Consider the following 23,538-nt stretch of genomic DNA (forward strand, 5'->3'; position numbering starts at 1 on the left):
GGCCCCAAATGGCACAAAGGGTGGCTTGCAAGCTGGGGGAGCGTCCCCCGAGCAGCCAGGAGGCCGGTGCTGTCCAAGCGCACCGGAGGACACAGGCGAACCACCCGCCCAGCAAGTGCCCAGCCGGAGCCTCGAGGCGTGGGAGGCCGTCTGGGGTCCAGCCCTGCCCCCGGCGCCTCCTGGCCCTGCGCGTGGGAGGGGCCCTCTGAGCGAGGAGGCGGGGGTGCTGGCCTCACCCGCGCGGCACCTCGAGGGAGCCAAGCCGGGGAGCCCTCCCACCCACGTACCACCGCCGCGGCTGGGCTGCACCCCGGACCTTGCCCACCAGGGCCTCTGGGGGCTAGCGGGGCCCCTGGGGGGCGAGAGCTTTCAAATCGGGGCCCGGGCCCGCCGCCCTTCCCGACCCTGCGTCTACCCAGCTCGCCGCTGCCGGCCCGCCCGGGGGAGGCAGCCTCGGCAAGGCTGAGCTCTGCCACGTCTCAGGTTTAAACCTGCCCTTCCCTTCCTTTTCGCGAAGAGAGTCGACCGATCGTCAGGAGGGAGAAACGGGATCTCACACCAGCGAGGCTGAAGCTGTGACAGCTCCGCACGCTGAACACCCTCCTCCCTCCCGGCAAACCCGGGCAACGCGGACTAACCCCCATCGCCCCGGGAAAGCGGGATGATGACGGATAAAGCCGGGAACTAAGCAAGCGCCCCCGACCCCCAGAGAAACAGGTCTGAGCTTTAAGGGAAAATAACACGAAAAGACGCTGAGAAACGCTTTCACTTCGTCTTCTCCGCTCATCGTTTACCTACTGAGCTAGGACACGGCTTTGACTTCCCGAAACTTCTAGAAGACTCCTCCTTCTTGGTGCCCCGGCCTTTGCGCCCTCTGTCCTGCTACTCCACCGCTGCCTCCGTCAGGCTCGGCCCCGCGACCGTCCCGCTGCTCCACTGCTGACCCCCGGGCGCTGACCAGCCCATCTGACAAAAGACGGCCGCGGCCTCCTGTGTCCCTCGTGAATTACGAACAGAATGAGAAGAGCCAGAGTGCTGCTCACTGGGTGCCGGCCACTGCTGCAGGCCGCACGCACGCACGCACGACCTCACGTCATCCTCGTGACCCTCCAGGGAGAAGCGTGGCCCCCACCCCGGCTGTACCGATAAGGGCACCAGGCAGACAGCCCGAGCCGGCCACCCAAGGCCACGCACCGACAAGTGGAGGAGCCAGGGTTTAACAGCAGGTCTGGCTACAGAGCCCCGGCTTTCAGTGACGCTGCTTCTGCTGCGTCTCCGCAGAAGTCCTTTGAAAGTGCATTTGATACAAACACTTGATGGGTTTCAAACATATTTATAAGGTTCTCCACCAAGAGAAGTTCACTCCCCTCCAGGAGCCTGGAAGGCTCTTTGGACCCCCCCCCCGCCCCCGGGGTCTAACGTCTTGCTACTCTCCGACCACCACCCTGAGCTGTAGCCCAGGGTTTGCAAATGACATTTCCAAATTACAGTCACGACGCCCTGGTGAGCTGCAAGCAGACTGCTAAGTAAATGAAGCCTGGGAGAGTGGGGATTGGGAGAGAAGGGCACGGGGAGCCCTGCTGCAGGACGCCTGCTTCAGCGCTGTGTGCATGCTGCACGGAGTGTGTCCTCACTCCCGAGCACAGTCAGAAAGCCCGCATGTCCAGCACCGAGCCCTGAGGCCAGGTCTCGGTGCTGGGACACGGCAGGTGCCCGAGGCACGGCCGGGAAAGAGACGGAGGCGTCAGGGAGCCTGCCCAGGCCAGGCTGCCAGGAGGGAGGGCCTGCGGGAGCCAGCCCCGGGCCCCTAAGTGCAGGCCAGGCCAAACCGCGTGCGCCGGCGGCGCCTTACCCCTGCGCCCCGGGTACACGAGAGGGTAGTACTCGTAGTAGAGGTCTGGCTGGTCCAGGTTCCCGAAGGGCTCGAACTCCATTTCGGCGTTCTGGAAGAGGCCCAGCTTCACCAGCAACGCCAGCCTCACGAACCAAAGCTGAAACACAAAAGCCTGGTGAGACCACAGGGCCTCTGCCAACAGCAAGGCCAGAGGTCGCATCCCCATTCACTGCCTATCGGCGCTGGACTGGGAGGCCGTCAAACCAAGGGCCAGCCAACTCCCTCTAGCACGTCTCATAATTACAAGGTTAGGCAAATGGATACAAAGAGAAGCTCTCCCCCCAGGAGAAAGGGGTGTGGCTGGGCGGAGCCCCCGCAGGAGGCCGCGGGCACACGGAGGGACAGCGCGTGTGCGTGGTCAGCCCCAGCGGCCACAACACCTTCGTGACGACAAGGGGCGCGGGGAGCTGGGGGCGCCTTGGTAGTGACCCAGCTCAACCTCATCTCACCAAGGAGGTTCAGAAAGGAGCCAGTGCTCCAGACCACGTGGCCCGGCAGGTGACAGACAGCATCCACGGGCGGCCGTCTCGGGGTGGGCGGCCGGCTGCGGAGGGGAGAGTGCGGCGCACTCGGGAGGGCAAAGCTGCGTCCCCGGGGGCTGCGGCGGGTTTCGGGGAAACGGAGGAAGAAGCCCTGCATCAGGCAGAGGCCAGGATGGGCACAGGCAACGTGGGCCTGGCAGCTCCTGGTGGGAGACAGAGGAGAGCGGGCTGGGACGCCCCACGTCCCTTCCTCCTCCTCCCACAGGCTCCCCTTGGTCCTGAGAGCCGCTGCTTGGGGTGACCCTGGGGGACCCCATACAAGTGAGAATAAAGGTTGGGACTCCCGGGGAGGCAGCACCAAAGGGCCCTGCAGCTGCTCCTTCTCATGGGAGGCCCTCCCTGTGCTTCTCGCCCCTGCCTTTTACAAAGGTAAGGCCCCGGGGTCTCTGTCCCCAGACGGGGACAGACCAGAGGAGGACCCAGGGCTGTACCTGCAGGGAGTCCGCCGTGTGGCTGGTTGGCAGCCCGCTCTTGCCGTAGCCTTGGCCGTGGGCGGTGAGGAGCCGCCCGCACAGGTCCACCGCCGCCCTCCAGTTCTTGCAGCTCTGTAAGACAGGGGACACGTCACCCGCGGCACCCACGGCCCTGGGCGGGCAGGGTGCCAAGCTGGACACACGCTTCCAGATGAGCAACGATGAGACCTTAGTGCTTAACGAGCATCAGGCTGGGGGCGGGGGCGGGGGGCTTCTTGTTGGAAAGCGGCCCTGCCCCCGAGCCCTTCTGAGCGAGAGAACTCAACCCTCTGATTTTCTTTTCTTTCTTTTTTTTTTTGTCTTTTTGCCTTTTCTTGGGCTGCTCCTGCGGCATATAGAGTTTCCCAGGCTAGGGGTCTAATCGGAGCTGTAGCTGCCAGCCTACGCCAGAGCCACAGCAACGCAGGATCCAAGCCACATCTGCGACCTCTACCACAGCTCAGGGCAACACCGGATCGTTAACCCACTGAGCAAGGGCAGGGATCAAACCCGCAACCTTATGGTTCCTAGTCGGATTCGTTAACCACTGCGCCACGACGGGAACTCCAACCCTCTGATTTTCATCCACGTGTTACCAGCTGTTTAACGTTAACCCACGTGCTGGGGAGGCGTATTTGTAAGGCCTGCCCGCGGCTCTAAGTGGGCTTCTATGTTTGACGGACGCCAGGTCGTCACCATGAGAGAAACCAAGGAGCTGCCCGGCTCGGCCCGTGCCACCCAGGCCGCAAATCAGCTGGCAGCCCACCTTCCCGCCACCCCGCGTCACGGCTGGAACCACAGGCGCACGGGCTGGTCCGACACAGGCCCAGAGACCCGATGCCACGCAGAGCGGAGGGCTGCCTGCAAACACCACCCGAGGGGCGCTGCCCCTTCACAGAGCTCCAGCGGGTGCGCGAGCGGGTCCTCCCGACGCGACAGGCGCCACCCCGGAGGCTGCAGGCGCCGCTGCGGGTCAGGGCCCGCAGACTGCACAGGCGGTGCGGGCGAGCTCAGCTCCAGCAAGGAAGGTGGACATTAAACCGTTTCTTCAAGGATCCGCTGAGGGATTTTGCGCACGCAAAGGGCCTTCTTACAAAAACCCGCCTCGGGGTAGAGGGGATGTCCCGAGCGGTGTGAGCCTCGGGTGCACAGCAGAGCCAGTCGGTCACACAGACGCACACAGCCTCTCTCCTTCCCGCGCAGGTTACCGCAGACCACCGGGCGTCCCTGTGCCTCGCAGGCGGTCCTTTGCCTCGGGCGGTGCGCGGCCCACCCTCCCCTCGCCTCCCGTTTCCCTGTTGGTGGCCATCAGCTTGCTTGACCTCAAAACCTGTGAGTGTGTTTCTATCTTATCTAAGTTTCTGGTGTCATTTTCATAGGTACAAGCGGCATCACATGGTATTTGCCTTCCTCTGTCTGACTTTTTTCACTTAGTAAGATCATCTCTAGCTGCATCCACTGCTGCCAATGGCATTATTGCGTTGTTTTTAGGGCTGCGGGGTGCTCCATCGTGTGTACGCACCACATCTTCTTTATCCGCTCCTCTGCTCATGGACACTTAGGTGGCTTCCGTGTCTTGGCCGTTGTGAAGAGTGCTGCAGTGAACGCGGGGGTGCATGACTCTGTCTTTTCGAATTTCGGTTTTCTCTGGGTACACGCCCAGCAGTGGGACGGCTGGGTCATACGGCGGCTCTACATTTGGCTTTCTGAGGAACCTCCACACAGGCTTCCACAGTGGTTGCACCAACTGACACTCCCACCATCAGTGCAGGAGGGCTCCCTTTTCTCCACCCCTCTCCCGCAGTCCTGCTTTGCAGACTTTGTGATGATGGCTATTCTGATTGGTGAGGTGAAACCTCATTGTGGGTTTTTTTGGTCTTTTTAGGGCCGCGCCTGTGGCATGTGGAGGTTCCCAGGCTAGGGGTCTAATTGGATCTGAGCTGCGTCTGGGACCTCCACCACAGCTCAGGGCGACGCCGGATCCCTAACCCGCTGAGCGAGGCCAGGGATTGAACCTGCAACCTCACGGTTCCCAGCTGGATTCGTTTCCACTGCGCCACGACGGGAGCTTCCTCATTTTGGTTTTGATTTGCGTTTCTCCAATAATTGGTGACAGTGACCATGTTTTCATGCGCCCGTTTGCCACTGGTCTGTCTTCTTTGGACAAAGGTCTATTTACATCTTCTGACATTTTTTGATATAAAGCTACATGAGACGTTTGCACATTTTGGAGCTTCATCCTTCGGAACGTTTGCAAAGCTTTTCTCCCATTCTTTGGGTGGTTTTTTTTTTTTTTTTAGGTTTCCTCTGCTGTGTGAAAGCTTTTAAATTTAATTGGGTCTCACTTGTTTACGCCAAAGAATGTTCAGCCTGTGGTCCCCTCTAGGAGTTTCACAGCATCTGTCCCTGCGTTTAGGTTGTTCCTCCACGCCGAGCTTGTTCTGCGTGTGGCATGAGAGCGCGTTCTAACTTCATCCTCGGACGCCGGCGTGTCCCGTGTCCCAGCGCCGCTCCCCGAGGACGAGACCGTGTTCTCTCCCCGCACGTCCCGTCTCCCTGCAGCACATCAGCTGCCCACAGGCTGCAAAGCGCTTCTCGAAGCCAAGGGGGCTGGGGGGGTGTGCAGCCAGGTGGCCTGACGCAGCCTCGGAGGGTGGAAGCCGGAGCCAGCCTGCAGGAGCACGGGGGACGGCGGGGGGAGGGGAGGACCCTGCAGGCAGGCGGGGGGCAGGTGCAGGCAGGGCCCCGGCCGGGAGGGAGCCAGGCTCACCCAGGGCGACGGGAGCCCCAGGGTCCGAGGCAGAGCAAGGGCAGGTTCCTGATCAACACGCGCCTTCAGCAGGTTGCCACCTCTCCTCTGTGCCCTGGGCTCACGCGCTGCGCCCCGTGGACACCTGCCAGGCAGACGCCTAAGTGGCGAGGACACAGAGGACACGAGCCCCGCCACGGACGAGCTCGCGAGTGGGAACAGCTTCTCCAGGTCTCTCCAGGCCGCCCTGCAGGTGCTCCGTACCAACTCCCCAGGGCCCAGGCCCACTCGGGCTGGGGGCTGTCAGAGCACCAGCACTAGCCCCCAGGGACCCAAGCTGCCCGCATCCCGAGGCGCCGGGGTGGAGGGCATCTGTCCCACTGACGTGAGGCCGAACAAAACAATGCACAGGAGAACACGGAGCACAGGGCCAGGCGGAAGCCCTGAAAACGTGAGCAGTGCAGGCGAAAATTCAAATGGTTCTCACGGCCTTTTCTTCCTTGAGTTAGACTTAAACTTCTTTTTATGACACAATCAGCAAGGACTAGCTCCTTGTGCTCCATAGATGATTAAAAGTAGAAAAAATGCATCGTATAAAAAGCCTTTAGGGGAGTTCCTGTCGTGGCTACAGCAGAAATGAGCCCGACTAGGAACCATGTGGTTGCCGGTTTGCAACCCTGGCCTCGTGCAGTTGGTTAAGGATCCGGCGTTGCTGTGAGCAGTGGTGTGGGTTGCAGATGCGGCTCGGATCTGGTGTTGCTGTGGCTGTGGTGTAGGCCGGCACCTACAGGTCTGGTTAGACTCCTAGCCTGGGAACTTCCATATGCCACGGGTTTGGCCCCAAAAAGCAAAAAGAAAAGAAAAGAAAACAAAAAAACCCCCTTCAGCTCTTGCTGTGATTTTTATACCAAGATACGTTTTATGTCTCAAACCAGATCACCATTAAAAATGAAGCAACAATGTCTCATTCTTTTTTTTTTTATTATTTATCTAGTAAGTGTGAAGTCTTAAAAAGTGGCTTCTTTCCTAACTGAACATAGAAAGCAAAAATGGGAGTTCCCGTCATGGCTCAGTGGTTAACGAATCTGACTAGGAACCATGAGGTTGCAGGTTTGATCCCTGGCCTTGCTCAGTGGGTTAAGGATCCGGCGGTGTTGCCGTGACCTGTGGTGTAGGTGGCAGATGCGGCTTGGATCCCACGTTGCTGTGGCTCTGATGTAGGCCGGTGGCTACAGTTTCACTTCGACCCCTAGCCTGGGAACCTCCATATGCCTCAGGAGCGGCCCTAGAAAAGGCAAAAAGACAAAAAAAAAAAAAAAAAGCAAAAATGTTTACACTCTTAGTAGCTTCTTCCCCTAACAAGTGAATACAGCCCACCCCCTGCCCCATATCCACAGGCTCTGCATCCAACCTCAGATGGAAATGAATTAGAAAAAAATTCCAGAAGGTTCCCCAAAGCAGAACTTGGATTTGCCCCCCACCAGCCAAGACTCACATAAGAGGATAAGTAATCCAGAGACAATTTACAGTGCTTGGGAGGGAGTTCCCACTGTGGCTCAGCTGTAAGGAACCCAACTAGTGTCCGTGAAGATGTGGGTTCCACCCCTGGCCTCGCTCAGTGGGTTAAGGATCCCGAGTGGCTGTGGCTGGGATGCAGGCCGGCAGCTGCAGCTCTGATTCAACCCCTCGCCTCAGAACCTCCGTGTGCTGTGGGTGTGGCCCTAAAAAGACAAAAAAAAAAAAAAAACAAAACTAAAGTGCACGGGAGGGGGTGTGGGTCACAGGAAAATGCAGAATGTCACGGATTTTGCATCCGAGGGGGTCCAGGGCCCCCATGGACACTGTTGTGAGGGTTCACCCGGGAAGCTGCCCTCCTGACCACAGGGGCCACCTCGGGCTGAGCGGCCTTCTGATTAGCACGCTGGTCTGTCCGTGACACAGACTCGTCTAAACTCACACTAACGAGGGGACAAAATGACCTGGCTCCTGGGCACAGGGGGTGACCAGACCAGCAGATTGGGCGGAGCCACAGCAACGGGAACGTCTGGTTTGCCCTCTTTTTATCTCATTGTTTTCTCCTCTGGTCCCCGCTCCTGGAGGTCCTCCTCCATTTCACTCAATATTAGATGTCAGACGTGTTTGGTGAAAAAATTACTTTTAAAATTAGATTTTTTGTGTGTGGCATGTGGAGGTTCCCAGGCTAGGGGTCGGATCCGAGCTACAGCTGCCGGCCTACCCCACAGCCCACGGCAACGCGGGATCCTTAACCCCCTGGGCGAGGCCAGGGGTGGAACCCGCAACCTCACGGATCCTAGTCGGATTCGTTTCCGCTGCGCCACGACGGGAGCTTCCTAAAATTCGAATTTTAATGTACCTCATTAAGCCCTAAGCTCTGTGGAGAAAGTCTTATGAAAATCTCATAATTACTGTAGATGTCATGCAGAATTCTAATGAGGCTATTTTGATGTGAGAAAATACCTAAATCCAAACGAACATGACTTTTCAAACTAGGAAACGCGATGCAGATTCTGTTGGAGAAGCTGCACGAGGCTTCTGCGACTCCCAAAGGATGGGAGACGTGGTCCCATAAACGCCACTGAGTCCTAATCGTGCGTCCACAGCCTTTCCCACCCGCGACTCAAAGGGAATCGTGAACAACGCTGCACGGGACACGCCGGGGAGACGGCAACGCGCTTGCCCTGGGAGGCCCAGCCTCGGGTGCGCTGAGGCCACGCAGGAGCAGCCGCGGAGAAACGCTTGCCTCGTGTCAAGACAGGCGCCCCCGTCTCGGGACGGCATTAAAACACCGGGGAGGAAATGTCTCTTCACAGGGACGGTTTCTGCCTAAAACAGGCCTCCTGTCGGGGCCGGGAAGAGCCTCTCTGCCGGCCTCAGGGACCCGCAGCGCCGGACAAACAGCACAGCACCGCGTGCGTGTTAATTCCCACCAGGAAGGATCCAGGCAGGTAAACCGATCGCCTGGCAGTGGATCGCAGGGACCGTGCCCGGCTCTGTGTCTCCTCTGGCCACCTCGCCACCAGGCCCTCGTCGTGTAGCCCCCGTGCGCGGCACTGTGTCGCAGCAGCTCTTCAAGGCCAAGTGCAGGGGTGACAGCAACCCTCCCGACGGCGGAGGCCCTGCATCCCACCAGCTTCAGGGGCTGCGACTCGGCTCCCTCCTAAGACGGGAAGTTCGCGAACAGATGAGAACGCGCACAGAGGCCTGGAGACCAGCTCTGCTTTCCCCCGTTTGGGAAGAGAGTGACTCCACGCCTGTCCTTTCCAGGCTTCTGGTTCACAGCAATAATTCTAGAATCACTTCAAGTAAAAGAAGCTCAGTGAAGCGTGAGACTTACATTTACTAGAAGCTAAGCTTTAGTTGGTTTCGACGTGTCAGTTGTCGGCGAAGCACCTGGGCAAGTGTCCCCACGGACCCATGGAGGACACAAGCTTTTGCATCGTCACATAAGGTGCTGGGGGTGGGGGACCCAGTTTCCAGGGGCTCAGAGCCCACGGAGGCCCCTGCCCGCCCACCTGCAAAGGCCTGCAGTCGGCCTCCCACTTCTGATCCAGGCAGCGTCCCTGCCTGGTGTCTGCAACGCCCGCCTGTGAATACGGGCAGACAGACCTCTGGTGCATTTCTGGTGAGTCCACTCATGCGATAAGAGACCTTCCACAGCAAGCGGAGAAAACAGGAGATTTTAAGAAAATCAACATAAAGTCATTTCACTCTAGTTATTTACTCAAAATATATACTGCTTCAAGGAACTTGGCCATCTGAAATACTGCTTTCAACTAACTGGACTTAAGAATGCTCTTAGCTGCACTGGACTGGTATCTAATCCGACATGATTCTGCTACGCGAAAGGGCTCAGGATAAGATATTCAAAGCAATTAACTGCAGGGAAAATATTAAGAAGGGAGGCAGGGCTTATCAAGGAAACGATACTGAAAATCAAATGCATTGTGACTTACAATGAGCTGTTTCAATCCAACAAAAGACTGTTCCACCGAGTTGGCACTTAAGACCTGCCTCTTTGCAGCAGCCTTTTCACCCAGGAAGCGAAGCATTAAGTCTTTAACGGCATCTCCCTGGAAAGAATGGAAGAAAAATATGTCAGGACAATAAAATGTTAATTAAACTCAGCTAACCAGAACCCATGGCGAACCAAAATTTCTTTTTTCTCCATTGGTGTATGGAGGCGAAAACGTGGTTACAGTACAGAAAAACTTCAATTAACCGGATGCTAACGTAGCAAGAGCTTTAATGAAATGCGACCTTAGAACTGCTCTTTCTTTTGGAGACGGAGCAGTCAAAGCCCCGCTGCCTGGATCAGCCTTACGTGAGAGGCACCCTGTGAGCTGGGGATGGGCCCTGGGCACCTGCTCTCCACAGACCGAATCCTGAGCCACTGCAGCCACTGACCCTCAAGGGCCCCGAAAGGAGCTCTGGGGGATAGGGAGTGAGGGCTCTGCGCTCCGGGGAAACCGGCAGAACAGGCCTTCAGATGTTAGATAGTTTCAGAAGATCTGATGAGCCCAATTCTCGCATCTCCTCGCGTCTAGGAAGGCACCGGCATCCTTCACGGTGGCGTCAGCTCCTCGTGACCAGCAGCGACCTTGTGAGACCAGCAGCGACCCCCTGCACCGCGTGTGCTGGTGGCCTGACCCCCCCTTCCCCACATCGCACGCATCCTGCCCACGCCGCGGCCTCTCTGCAGCGGTTCCTCGGGCTCCGGAGATGCTGCCCCCCGGCCCCCGCCCCCGCCCCGGGCTAGAGTCCGCATTTTGCCCCAAATAAAACCTAACTCTCAAATTTTAGGTGGTGCATATTTTTTAAGCTGTCAGCACCAAACCAGAGGAGGGGTTGGGGACGAGGGGCTTGGGGAGCATGAGGTGACACTGCAGGGACAGGGGGCTGGTGTCCTGGGAGAAATGCTATGTGGGGCTGGCCCAGGCTGGGGTGGGCCTGAGTGCCCTCTGCCCCCTCCCGCCAACTGGCCACTGGGCCGGGGCCTCAGGAGTCCCATCAGAGCCCCAGGAGAAGAGGTGCCCTCCCCCTGCAGGGGTTCCCTCAGCCCCAGCCCTGGGTCGGACCCACCTGCACCCAGGCTGAGTGACGGGGGACAGACGGGTGAGGGCAGGGAAGAGGGACCAGGGAGAAACCCAGGCAGGGCTGGGACAGAGGAGACCTCGCAGCTCAGGAGGGAGGGAGAGGCTGTCCCTGCACCAGAACAGAAGCCAGCAGAGAAAGCCACAGAGAGCCACCGCCGCGGGCCGCCTGGGGACCAGGCACAGGCCAAGGCTGGTGGGCAGAATCCACACAAGGCCCGGGCGCCCCCAGGGTGGGGTGAGGTGCGGGCCGTGAAGCGGGGTGGCCCAGGGCCAGCATGAGGCGCTGGGACGGGGGAGACCCTTTCGTGGAGGCGGGTCTGGCCTCCCCGACCTGCTCCTGGGTCCCGAGGGCAGCAGGCCAGGCAGTGGGCCCCCTGCTGCTAACAGGAGCCCAGCACAGGGACCCCAACTCCCCACTAAGCCACCTGCAGAACAAAAACCAGGCCCACCTGGCGGAGGTGGGGACAAGGCCAGGAAACCAAAGGCCGGCCTTGCGGTCCTGGCCCAGCACACACTGATTCTGCAGGGACCACAAGGGTGGGGGGCAGAGCGGGGGCAGGTGGTGACAGAAGCTGTCCCCCTACTGCCTTACCACCTGTGGGGGTGGAGGAGGGAGGCTGCTCACACTTGGGGTGACTTTGCACTCAAAGCACTGGCACAGAGACCATGTGGCAGGAGCAGGGGGCAGAGGCGCAGGAAGGCTGCCCTCCTGAGGGCTGGTTCTGGCCGGCACCACACCTGGTGCTCAGAGGCCAAGCTGCACCTCTAGGCACAGGCGGCACAGGGCTGGAAGCAGCAGGGCTCAGAGAGTCAGGTGAAAGGGCTAGAACCCCAGGAGCGCCTAACAGATCTGGGAGGGATGGTTCGGGGCAGCAGGGAAAGAGCTCAGCCGCGCAGCCCCGACTCCGCGCCCACGCAGCTCCTGGCAGACCGAGAGCTTCACGGAGCCAGAGGGGCCGAGAATCGAGAAAGGGCAGAGTCACACTTGATGCTGCGGCGGGCGGGCGGGTCCCTCTCCTCCGTCCCCAGAGCATCCTTCTCGTTGATGAGACGGTACCGTGAAACCTCATGCCCTCACGGTTCTGTGAGTTAGCACCTGGTTACACAGGAAGGTCCCGAGACACGGGCAGACATCTGTCACCGGAGACACCTGTCACCGGGGACATGTGCAGGCCTGACAAAGGCCTCAGCCAGAGCTGAAGACGCGCCCAGCGTCCCAGTGTAGACCTGCTCTGGCTGTGTCTCCGAGCCAAGAAGGTTCTGCCCTGGGGTCCTGGCGTCTGTGCCCCAGACCCTCCCCGGTTCCTGGAGTGGGGAGGAAGCTTCCCCGAGGCCCTGAGAGCTGGGTCGCTGCCCCTGCGGGTGATGGGCCCCTTCCAGTCAGGGAGGCGCTGGGGGAGGGCCTCCTGCAGCCGAGGCAGGGCACGGGGGAGGTAGCCGGGGAGGCGCAGGACCCACGGTCTGGCAACGGGGGGGGGGGGCATCAGAGGCTGGACCTCAGCCCGCGGGGTCGGGGGCTGCTCTCCTGCAGCCTGGCAGCGGCTGAGCAGCGACCTTCAGTCCCCGCGGACGGAGGAAGGCAGAGCCCAGGGCAGCTGACTCAGGGCGTGGGTTTCACTGTTAGCAAAGCAGATGACACGCAGGGACGGTGGCGCTGGAAGGCCCGTGGCCCGGCCCTGGGGCCTGGCGAGCCCTCTGCCGCAGGGCCAAGGACAAGGGCAGCGCCTCCTCCTGGGAGCCCTCGGTGGTCCTCTCAGGCCCGGGAGGGGAAGCCAGCTGAACGGAGGGCATCGGCCAACAAAACCAAAAGGCACTCAAGCGCGAGGCTGTGGAGAGGCCGGGTACGGCGCGGCCTCGGGAAGGCGGCTGGGGTGTTCCTCGGAGGGGGGCCACAGCCTCACCCCACACCCGCAACGGCGCACCCGCACAGTCCAGTCCCGTGCCGTCCAAGGTCAGCTGCGGGGGCGGAGAAGGGGGGAGGTGCTGATGCAGGACGCTAGGCGGCAGGCCGTGCCGGGTGAGCCCCTAGACCACGCGTCCGGAATAGGGGAACCCACAGAACAGAAAGCAGAGGAGCGGCTGCCTGGGCCTGAGGGGTGGGGGATGGAAACTGGGTGCTAAAGGTTTGGGGGCTTCCTTTTTGGGGGGGTGAAACTGGTCCGGAAACAGACTGCGGTGATGGGTGAACCACTCTGTCCAAAAAGGGTTAACACCACTGAGGGCACACTAAGTGTGCGACTGACACGACATGCGAGGTGCATCTTAATTAAGCGTAAAAGCAAAACCAGACCTCGAGCCCTTTTCGTCCGAGGCCCTCAACAAACTAGCCGTTCTCGAGGGACCGCGGGAGCCGCGGGGCCAGCTCCGGGCGGCGCCTCACACCCGGGACCCGGGCGAGGGGCGCCCTGTGCCTCTGTCGTCAGCGCGACTGGCCCTGGGCTTGTCGTCCTGGCATCCCGACGAGAACGCTGGAATGGCAGACGGAACACCTGTTTTCAGACACAGACGAGGGCTGTGATCTGAGCGAAGGGGAGGGCGAGTGAGCCCCTGAACCCAGAGGCACGGGGGCAGGGAGGGGGGCGAAGTGCAGCAAAGTTGCGAGTGGGCACCAGCTGGGAGCTGGCAGGGAGGCGGCTGGAGCTGGCACCAGATGCTGGCCGGGACGGCGCTGGGGTCTACGGCCGAGGGCGAGCGGTCCCTGCACGGGGAGAAGGGACAGGGCGGCCGTGCGCTCCCTCGGGGCTGAGCGATGTCCAGTCCAGCCGACCACCGCGGAGCACTCTGGGACACCCAGGTGTTCAGGGCAGATGTCAGAAAGGTCACCCAAGAGTGAAAGCTACTCTCAGGTCCCTGGAAAAAGCGAAAAACCAAACCCAGAAAGGTGAAAAACACTGCCTGCCACATCAGGAAATAAAGGATCCAGCTGTCACATTACAGCCACCGGGACGGTGCGCCCCAGGGCACCCAGGACGGGAAAGCACACGACAGGCCCCAGGCAGCCAGGCCCCTATCACTGGAAGGACGTCCAGCCCCCGCACCTGCCCCTGCCGCCCCCCCTCCCCCAGGAAAGTCCTACCTGCATTCACCTGAGAGGCCGGTCTCCTTTCCCAGCAATGTCCTGAGGTTCCCACCCCCTGGTCTTTGTGACAGAAGCGCTTCTATAGCCTGGCCTCTTCCCTGCCTCTTCTGAGCGGTCCCCAGAGCCATGTGAGGTGCTGGGTCTCAGGCTTAAGCCCTCATTTTTCTCCACCAGATAAAACATAATTCTCGACTTTCAGACTGTGCATTTTTTCAGTTGACAAAAAAGATCATTTAAATCTGCATGTAACCTGCCTGCCCGCCAGAACAAAGCACAAGTGTTTCTGAAGGAAGACGACAAAACACAGACTCAACAACAGGAAACCCACAACATCCAGCCTCTAATAAAAAATGACTAGGGAGTTCGAGCTGTGGCTCAGCGGAAATGAATCTGACTAGCGTCCATGAGGATGCAGGATCGATTCCTGGCCTTGCTCAGTGGGTTAAGGATCTAGCGTTGCCATGAGCTGTGGTGTAGCTTATAGACACGGCTCAGATCCTGCGTTGCTGTGGCTGTGGTGTAGGCTGGCAGCTACAGCTCCAATTGGACCCCTAGCCTGGGAACCTCCATATGCTGTGGGTGTGCCCTAACAAACAAAGAAACCAACCAAAAAAAAACTAGACATGTGAGGAAGCAGGCTTGTGTCACCCACAACTAAGAGAAAAGTTAAATACAAACAGACTCTGAAATTACAGAGCGGATAGAATCTTCCGAAGAGAACCTCAAAAGACCTACTGCCAATGTTCTCAACCTTCTAAAGTAAAACTTGAACACAATGAGTGAAAAATAGATAAAAAAAAAAAAGAACCAGGGAGTTTGAGGCTTTTACCACCGTGGTCCGGGTTCAATCCCTGGTCTGGGAACTGACAACCCACATCAAGCTGCTGGATGGAAATTCTAGAGACAAAAAAGTATGAAAAATTTATTGACTAGCATCAACTGGAAACTACAACGTGCAGAAGGAAAGATAAATGAACTTAGGACACGAAACCAGAATTCCAAACTTAAGTACAAAGAGAAAAGTAGATGAAAAACAAAAGCAAGGCCCGATCATTAACGTCATTAATGGCCTCTCGGTAACAACAGGCAGCACGCGGCACTGAAGTTCCCGGAAGTAGAAGAGAGAGAAATAGAAAAGCTAATTGAAAAAACAACGACTAAAGACGTTCCAAAATTGATGACATAAATCACAGATCCTATAGGGTCAACGAGTCCTAAGCAAGATGAGCATAAAGGAAAACCACGGGAAGGCACGTCAGAATCAAACTGCTGAGGAGTTCCCGTCGTGCCTCAGTGGTTAACGAATCTGACTAGGAGCCATGAGGTTGTGGGTTCAATCCCTGGCCTCGCTCAGTGGGTGAAGGATCCGGCGTTGCCGTGAGCTGTGGTGGAGGTCGCAGACGCAGCTCGGATCCCCCGTGGCTGTGGCTGTGGGGTAGGCTGGCGGCTACAGCTCTGATTGGACCCCTCGCCTGGGAACCTCCATATGCCACAGGAGTGGCTCAAGAAATGGCAAAAAGACAAAAAGACAAAAAAAAAAAAAAAAAAATCGAACCGCTGAAAACTAGTGTAAAATCTTAAAAGCAACCAGAGGAGAGCGTGCTCTTTACAGAAGAGCAAAGATGAAGTTTCTCACAGACTTTGCATCAGTGAAGGATACAAACCAGAAGACGACCAAGGGCATCGGCAACACGCCCAAAGGAAAAAGAATGCGCCAACCTCCAAGTCTGCGTATTGTAAACACACTGCATTTCCTGCAGAAAGCCTCGACAATGAAGACACATCGTTTTCTCAGACTTAAAGTTGAGAGAATCTGCAGCGAGCAGACCTGCAGGAACAGGAGTATCTTTGGCTGTCTGCGAATTTCCAACACAGGGGCTGAGGATGGCCCGGGAAGGGGTTTCACCCAGACTGTGTGGGTTCCGTGACACAATGCCTTCTTCTGGATCTGGAGCCATCACTGCGTGGGAACGTTCCCTGGGCCAGAGAGAGAGGCTCGCAGACGTGCACAGGAACCGTTCCTTGGTGTCCTCAAATGCACTCAGCTCACCCTCTCGGTTCCAGACAGCCTCTGACTTAATGCCTGACGTCAACCAAATCCTCAGATCACCCCAGAGCTAAATCTGCTGTTCCCAAGCTGCAGAGCCCCCTCTGCGTGCCAATGGCTGTCTCGACTCCAACTTCCGCAGATCTAACCGCCCCCAGCCCAGCCCCAGCCCAGCCCCCCAGCCACAGCCCAGCTCCAGCTCTAGCCCCAGTCCAGCCCAGCCCCAGCCCCAGCTCAGCCCCAGCCCAGCTCAGCCCCAGCCCAGCCCCAGCCCCGCCCAGCCCCAGCTCTAGCCCCAGCCCAGCCCCAGCTCTAGCCCCAGCCCAGCCCAGCCTCAGCCCCAGCCCAGCCCAGCCCAGCCCAGCTCCAGCTCTAGCCCCAGCCCAGCCCTGGCCCAGCCCAGCCCCAGCTCTAGCCCCAGCCCAGCCCAGCCTCAGCCCCAGCCCAGCCCAGCCTCAGCCCCAGCCCAGCCCAGCTCCAGCTCTAGCCCCAGCCCAGCCCAGCCCAGCCTCAGCCCCAGCCCAGCCCAGCTCCAGCTCTAGCCCCAGCCCAGCCCTGGCCCAGCCCAGCCCCAGCTCTAGCCCCAGCCCAGACCCAGCTCTAGCCCCAGCCCAGCCCAGCCTCAGCCCCAGCCCAGCCCAGACCCAGGTCTAGCCCCAGCCCAGCCCAGCCCAGCCTCAGCCCCAGCCCAGCCCAGCCCAGCCCAGCCCAGCCCAGCCCAGCCCAGCCCCAGCTCTAGCCCCAGCCCAGCCCCAGCCCCAGCCCAGCCCAGCCCAGCCCAGCCCAGCCCAGCCCAGCCCAGCCCAGCCCAGCCCCAGCCCCAGCCCAGCCCAGCCCAGCCCAGCCCCAGCCCCAGCCCCAGCCCCAGCCCAGCCCAGCCCAGCCCAGCCCCAGCCCCAGCCCAGCCCAGCCAGCCCAGCCCCAGGCCCAGAGGTGCGAACCAGGAGGAACACAGCAGAGGCGCAGAGGAGTGGGGGAGGCAGGAGACAGAAGGTCAGGTCCAAGGGGCCGAGGGGCTCAGGGAACGGAACCAGACCGCACGGTGGAAGGGCTCGTGGGGTGGAAGGGCTCGGCCGCAGGTCTGGACGCAGGTATCTGGGACCATAGCCTGGTCTCGTGCCTCCTTCCCAATCTTACTCCCTTGCCGCCGCCGCCGCCGAGACGCTGCTGCTTCCTGTCTGTTTACCCCCCTCCCCCTTTCTACTGACCAAGCATCATCCAAATAGTACACAACTTCCATTCTTTATCGGTTCTGAATTTTCCCATCATTTCCCCACAAACTTCACATTTACGTCTCTAAGAACACCGGCCGTCTAAAGTTCGAATGGCGCTGCTGTGGCTGGACGGAGAGTTACGCCCTCGCTTTTCATTTTTCCTTCTTTGAGAACTCAAACTGCTCAAAAAGTCACTTCATAAAGCAACAATTTAACCCCCCCACTTCTATCCCACAAGAAGGAATTTTTAATTAGACGCCAGAGGGTGAGCAATTTGGAGAAGCGTCAACGCAAGCGTTTTAGAAAAGCCAGCTCAGAATAACGTTGCGACGGTCGCAGCGGCACAAGGAGAAACTTGTTCATAGGTACGTTCAACCGCCGACTGACTGACGTCTCAAAAGCCATCTTAGGTCCTCTGGCGAATACACACAGCATTTCCAAGGTAAACCACACAGCCCTTCTATCCTGGGAACGAACAGTTCTTTGAAGGGCGACACAGCACTGTGGAGACACAGGCCAAGAAGCCTCCAGCACATCTGTTACGTGGCAAAGGCAAAGGCCTTTGGGGAACTGTTCTTAATTCGTATTTCAATTTACGGAGGTTTCCAAAGCCACCGCTGCCAAGTGGGAGAGGTGAGGATGGCTGCCTTGGGATTGAAAGGAAGCAGAGGGAGGCCGCTGCCTCCAGGTTGGCTGCTAGGATGTGTCCTGCCCCGGTGGCGGGCGCTCCCTGACCCCGGCGGGCTCGCCAAACGCCCCGCTTACTGTGCAGCCGGCCGCCTGCAAGCTTTACAGCTACAGAGGCGCCACTGCAGAACCCCAGCTTCTCACTGGTAGAAAGGGCCTCCAGACCTGATTCAATCCGGGGTAAACGAGCAGGACGCCAGCGCGGCTTCTCAAGAAGGACCGATGAGCTTTGCCAGAGCCAGCAGCCGGGGGGGGGGGGGGGGGGGGGGGGGCAGCCGGGGGGGGGGGGCGGCCGGGCCTGGGCCCAGCACACCGTGGGGAGTGCTGGGTTAGGTGGTCGCTGCGGCAACCTTCCCTCTTCCTGGGCTACACTCAGACGGGGATGCAGATGGCAGACAGCACGGGCTGGGCAAGACAGCTGAAGGCCAGACCTGCTGCCGTTAAAGGAACTCTGCGGCAGGGCGCCAAGACCCCACGAGGGGAGAGAGGGAGGAGACGGAACACCAAGGCCCCCCGGGGGCAGGGGATGCAGCGGGGCAGGGACCCAGCGAGACGAGGCACACACGGGATCCTAAACAGCAGATGGCCCTGCCGTCAGAGCCCACAGGCGGGATTCCCTCGGGGCCAGGGCCTTCTGCCGGGAGGGGGGAGGACAAGCCACGAGGGGACGGGTTGAGTCAGCAAATACGCTGGAGCCCCACGTGCAAAATACCGGGAACCTGCGGCTCACCCCTCGGTTACCTAGAAAACCCGCTGACTGCGCGGCAGCCACTCCCCTTCTCTAGAGAACTCTCTGTGCTGCTTTCCGACCCAGCGAGGTGGCGGGGTGGGAGGGTGTCCGTCCCCGGGGGGGCCTCCTTCAGTCCCCAGAGGAAGGACGCTCTCAGGATGCCGGGCCGAGGCTGGCGCACAGAAACGCCGATCCCACCTGCAGCCTGGGTGCCAGGAGTCACAGCTGCCGGGCAGTGAGCTGGCCTCCCTCGGGGTTCACCAGTGTAGGCCTGCCTGGCGACCGTAACACCGGAACCTCGTCACACAGTTCGCTACCGCGCCACGTCCAATGCCTACGCGGACACTCCACCAATAAGATGACACGTGTCACAGGAACTCAGGCGGCCTCCTGCCACTGGCCTTTCAGACGGTTCAGCTCCTTTGCAATGACACCCCTCCCTCGGAGGGGTGTCCCCAAAGCCGGGGGTCTGCAGGCAGTGAGACCATCTCCTTCCAAAGAACGCCGAAGGGTGGGCTTCCGGGTGGAAGGAGATGCACACTGGACGTGCGTCCTACAACTTAACAGAGTCTGTGCCAAATTCCAGCCCCTCAGGGCTGCCTGGGCAGGCCACCGTCCCGCACTGGAACACACACAAATACCTCGACGGTGGAGGCGAAAATCGCTTTACATCTTTGATTACTGGTGCGATTGAGCTTTTTAATACTGCTATTTACTATATGTAACATTTGCATGCTTTTATGATTTATTATCTTGAGGGCCCATTCTCTTTGTTTAATTGAATCTATGAGACTCTTTCTACATCAAGTATATTATATAAAATGCAAACGTATTTTTCCATATCTAAAAAAAAGGAATGGGGGTTTGTCATTTACTGGTGCTCCCGTGTCACAAACACACTGACCACACGAGGTGCAGAACTACTCCAGAGAGAAAGACAGTGACACGACTGCCTGGCTGGCAGGTACTTCTCCGACTCTGATTCGTGCCTTAAATACACTGTGTCCGAGAAACCAGCCAGGTTCCAAACTACCTAGTGACAATGCAACACAGACCCTCGCCGTCAGAACCTTAGCAGCTGCTGAGAAACGGGTTTTCCACCCACAGAGCTAGGACATTGGAACATCCTAAGAGGCTGAGAGGAACAGGGCTTCACGGAGAAGCAGCCCAGCCCGGTCGGCCGGCCAGCAGCGGGACCCGGCTCTCACCTGGATGTTGTCGAACTTGAGGCCGGGCATGGTGAGGTCCTCCTTGTCCACGAAGACGGCGCTGTACTGCTGGGTGGCCACGGAGACGAGCACGCTCCGGGTGGCCTCCCCGGGGAGCCAGGCGTCGCTCCTCCGGTCCATCTCGCTCATGCTCAGGGCGGTGGCAAAGGGGTCCTCGCTGCCGGCAAACACGGCCTGGATCTGCGAGAACGGTTTTGGGGATGGAGGGATCTCCGGGGCGCCTGTGGCGACGGCGGGCTCCGGGTGGCGGGCGGGCTCGGCGGGGCCTGGGGCGGTCTCGCCCATCGGGGTGGCCGCCAGCGAAACCGGGGAGCCGGCGTTGGGGTTACTGACCGAGATGAAGGTGGACGTGGTGAACGAATCGAAGAAGTCCGAGGCCAGGGAGCTGGGGCCCGCGGCGTCGCCAAAAAACTTACTCAGGCTGGGGCTGGGCTGGACGCCCTGGGCCGGGGCCCGTGCTGCCGCCTCGCTGGCGCCGCCGAAGCTCGGCGATTTCACCATCTGCGACTGGAAGCCGTCGCGCTGGGAGCCGGGCGGCCGGCTGAAGATGGTGCACACGGGCACCGGCTCGTCCCTGGGGGAGGGCTGCCGGGGGGCCTCGCCGGCCGCCGCGTCCCCCGGGGGCGCCCTCTCGTCCCCCCCGGGGCCCGAGGCCTCGGCACCCGCGCCGCCGGGCTCCAAGGCGGGTGGCTCTCTCCCTTCTGGCTCGGGGTCTTTCTCCCCCGAGGGCGCCCGGCCGTCGGGGGGCCCGGGGGAGGCGCCTTCGGGCGCGTCCTCTCCGGCGCTCCCACTGTCGTCGCTCAGCGCGCCGGCACCCGAGGCCAGGCCGCGGTCTGCGCCGCCCCCCGCGGGCTCCCCGGCGTCGTCCTCGCTGCTGTTGGGCGAGTCCGAGATGAGCACGCTCTCCATCAGGTGCTCGGCGAGCCTGTCCGCAAAGGTATTGGAGTCCTCCGAGACGGTCTCATTCTCTTCAGACCCGAACTCGTCGCCACCGAGGTCGATGGTTTCCTCGTGGTAAAGCAGCTGCCCCTGATCTTCCTGGGGCGCCTGGGCAGCGCCGCCGCCCGGGGCTGGGCCCTCCGCGGGACCGCTCTGTGAGGCCGAGCTCTGGCCAGCGCCTCCAGCAGTCTCCATGGTCGCCTGCAACAGACACACACACATCAACCTCACGGGCCTATGCTTCAGTTATTACTAAGCTGACTTATTCTACTGGACTCGTTTTGTTTATAAATAAATGACGAATCCACAGTTCCTGTCGTGCCTCAGCAGTAATGAATCCGACTAGTATCCATGAGGATGCGGGTTGGATCGCTGGCCTCGCTCAGTGGGTTAAGGATCCAGTGTTGCTGTGAGCTGTGGCGCAGACCAGCAGCTGCAGCTCCAGTTCGACCCCTAGCCTGGGAACTTCCACATGCCTCGGGTGCAGCCCTAAAAAGCCAAAAAAGAAAAAAAAGAAAGACGATGAATTCATGCCATTATAATGGTGGATACATGTCATTATATACGTGTGTTCGAATCCACAGAACATGCACCACCAACCTTGAACCCTTCTGTCACTTACGGACTGTGTAGCTTGATGGGGGGGAAATACATGAGGGTCTAAGCTGGGCAGAAGACCAGGTCAGGTCTCCCTGGTGTGTCATGAGCAGTCCTTACACTTCCTAATTCAAAAGGGGAAACACAGGTATCTGTTCCCGATTCATGTGTGACATACATCTTTGCTTCTCCTACTATCGACTTACAATCTTGATCAAATTATAGGCATGATTTTAAGCTTATGTCAGCATCAAAATGCAGCCAAGAAATCTTTCTTTTTGTGCAGTTGAGTGCTGTGCACAAAGAGCTTAACGAATGCCTTAAGATATTTTTGGACTACTAACTTTAGGTGATTTAGATTCACTAAGAACAACTAAAAGTACTGCTGGTCAGGTTCCCTTTCTGGAGACTCTGGAATTATCTTTTACCAGATGACAATAATGTTAATCCTATTTCCACGAAAGAGCTGCCAAGAGGTAAAAATCTACTAGCGTATATTTCACATACGAAAGCCGCTAGGTAAAGAACCCCCACTGCAGATCAAGCATTTTACCTGTATTAGCTTATTTAATCCTTAGGAGCACCTTACAAATTATTAGCTCCATCGTGCAGCAGAGAAAGCCAAGTGATTTACCCAAAGTCACAGTACCCATACTTGATGGTGATAGGATTCCCACACAGATCTTTCTGCCTCTGCTGTCCTTGGGAGGTCACTAGGCTAGGTCATGATTGAGGGCTAAGGTGAGGCGGAAAGAGCAGCAAACATGGGCGCTGGATTGCTTCCTGAGTCTTAGCTTCACTATGAAGTGGTCTCTGAAAGTGATTTCATCTTTTAGCCTCAGCTCCCTCATCTGTAAACTGGGATAACAAAGATTAAATAGCAACTGATGCACGGAAACTTTTTAAAAACTGTGATGAGCTGCACCTGTATACACATGGTAATTATCATTTTAATGATGAAGCAGAGTGGCGAAGATCCTGTTAGAAATCATAGAACATAGGTGTTTTGGTCCGGCTCAACAGTAGCGAACCCACTAGTATCCGTGAGGACGCAGATTCGATCCCTGGCCTTGCTCAGTGGGTTAAGGACCCAGCGTTGCTGTTTGTGGTGCAGGTCAAGGTTGCAGCTCAGACCTGGTGTTGCTGTGGCTGTGGTGTAGGCCAGCAGCTGTAGTTCTGATGTGACCCCTAGCCTGGGACTTCTCATATGCTGTGGGTGCAGCCCTAAAAAAACAAAAAAAAAAAAAAGAAAGAAAAGAAGTAGAATGTGAAGGCTGGTGAGTAATGCTGTAACTATATTATCCTAAGAGTCTGTCTCCCTCCCCCCACCCCCAAGAGCCTAACTCACTGTCTGCCACCCAGTATAATCTTCTGAATTCGTGAGAAGAAACGCGGAGTGACGTATTTAAATCCAAAAGACAGGGTGTCTTTCAGCAGCCATAAAAAGGTTTGAACTGTGGGCTCAAGGAAGTGTTTCATTGGGGTTAAACCTGTTTGCGGGCGAGGGTGAGAAAAACAGGCACATTTTAGAGCGCATCTTTGAGCCTTGCGCTTCTTTTAAGATAAAAATGTCTTCGGGTCTTCCCTGTACACGCTCTCCATCGGTTCCATCCGGGATGTTCTCGGGATCAGCCAACGCTTACATAGAGACCTACGCGCTTTTACACAAGCCTTCGAATGTTGCCCGCCCAGCACTGAGCGTCCGGTCGGGCGGTTACTGTGAACGTCCATCTACCTAAGACTAAACTGAGAGCAAGAGGCACCGGGGCCAGCCGGGACCAGGGCCCAGACCCCTCCTGCGCCTGGGGGCCGCCCCCGGGAAGGGCACACACCGAAGGCCGGAGCTGCGCACCCGGCAGGACACGGGGGCTGGGGCCTGGTGGGAGGAGGGAGAGACCAGAGACCTGGGGAGGGCACCCCCGGGGAGGAGAGACCCGGGAGGAGAGGCCCGGGGGGTGAGATCCGGGGAGGTGAGACCCGGGGAGGTGAGACTCTGAAGGAGGAGAGACTCGGGGAGGAGCGACCCGAGAGGAGACCCCGGGAAGCTGGGCCTGAGGGTCGGCGGGGCTGCGATTAGGGACGGCACGACCCCCTCCCTGCAGCCCCGGCCCTGTCCTCACCTGGCACCGGCCCCCTCGGGTTGGGGAAAGAGTCGCCTGCGGCCGAGACCAGGGTCCGGGAGAAGGTCGAGGAAGCCGGGAAGGCGGGACTGCACTCGGCGCCTCCTGCGGCTTCCGCGCCTGCGCGCGCCCCTCCCGCGCATGC

At 58.9% G+C, this 23,538-nt stretch overlaps 1 protein-coding gene across 1 annotated transcript in view; it reads right to left on the reverse strand.

The window, feature by feature from the left end:
* The window catches only part of TRAPPC12 (trafficking protein particle complex 12), a 50,812-nt gene extending 27,274 nt beyond the window's left edge, over positions 1–23,538 (reverse strand). The window contains exons 1-5 of the mRNA XM_003354951.4: positions 23,394–23,538; positions 19,717–20,877; positions 9,612–9,728; positions 2,868–2,981; positions 1,853–1,991 (exon numbers count right to left, since the gene is read on the reverse strand). Coding sequence (XP_003354999.2) covers positions 1,853–1,991; positions 2,868–2,981; positions 9,612–9,728; positions 19,717–20,871 — 1,525 coding nt within the window. The 5' untranslated portion in view covers positions 20,872–20,877; positions 23,394–23,538. The remainder of the gene's footprint in view (positions 1–1,852; positions 1,992–2,867; positions 2,982–9,611; positions 9,729–19,716; positions 20,878–23,393) is intronic.

This window comes from Sus scrofa, chromosome 3 (genome assembly GCF_000003025.6).
Source record: "Sus scrofa isolate TJ Tabasco breed Duroc chromosome 3, Sscrofa11.1, whole genome shotgun sequence".
Taxonomy (NCBI): domain Eukaryota; kingdom Metazoa; phylum Chordata; class Mammalia; order Artiodactyla; family Suidae; genus Sus; species Sus scrofa.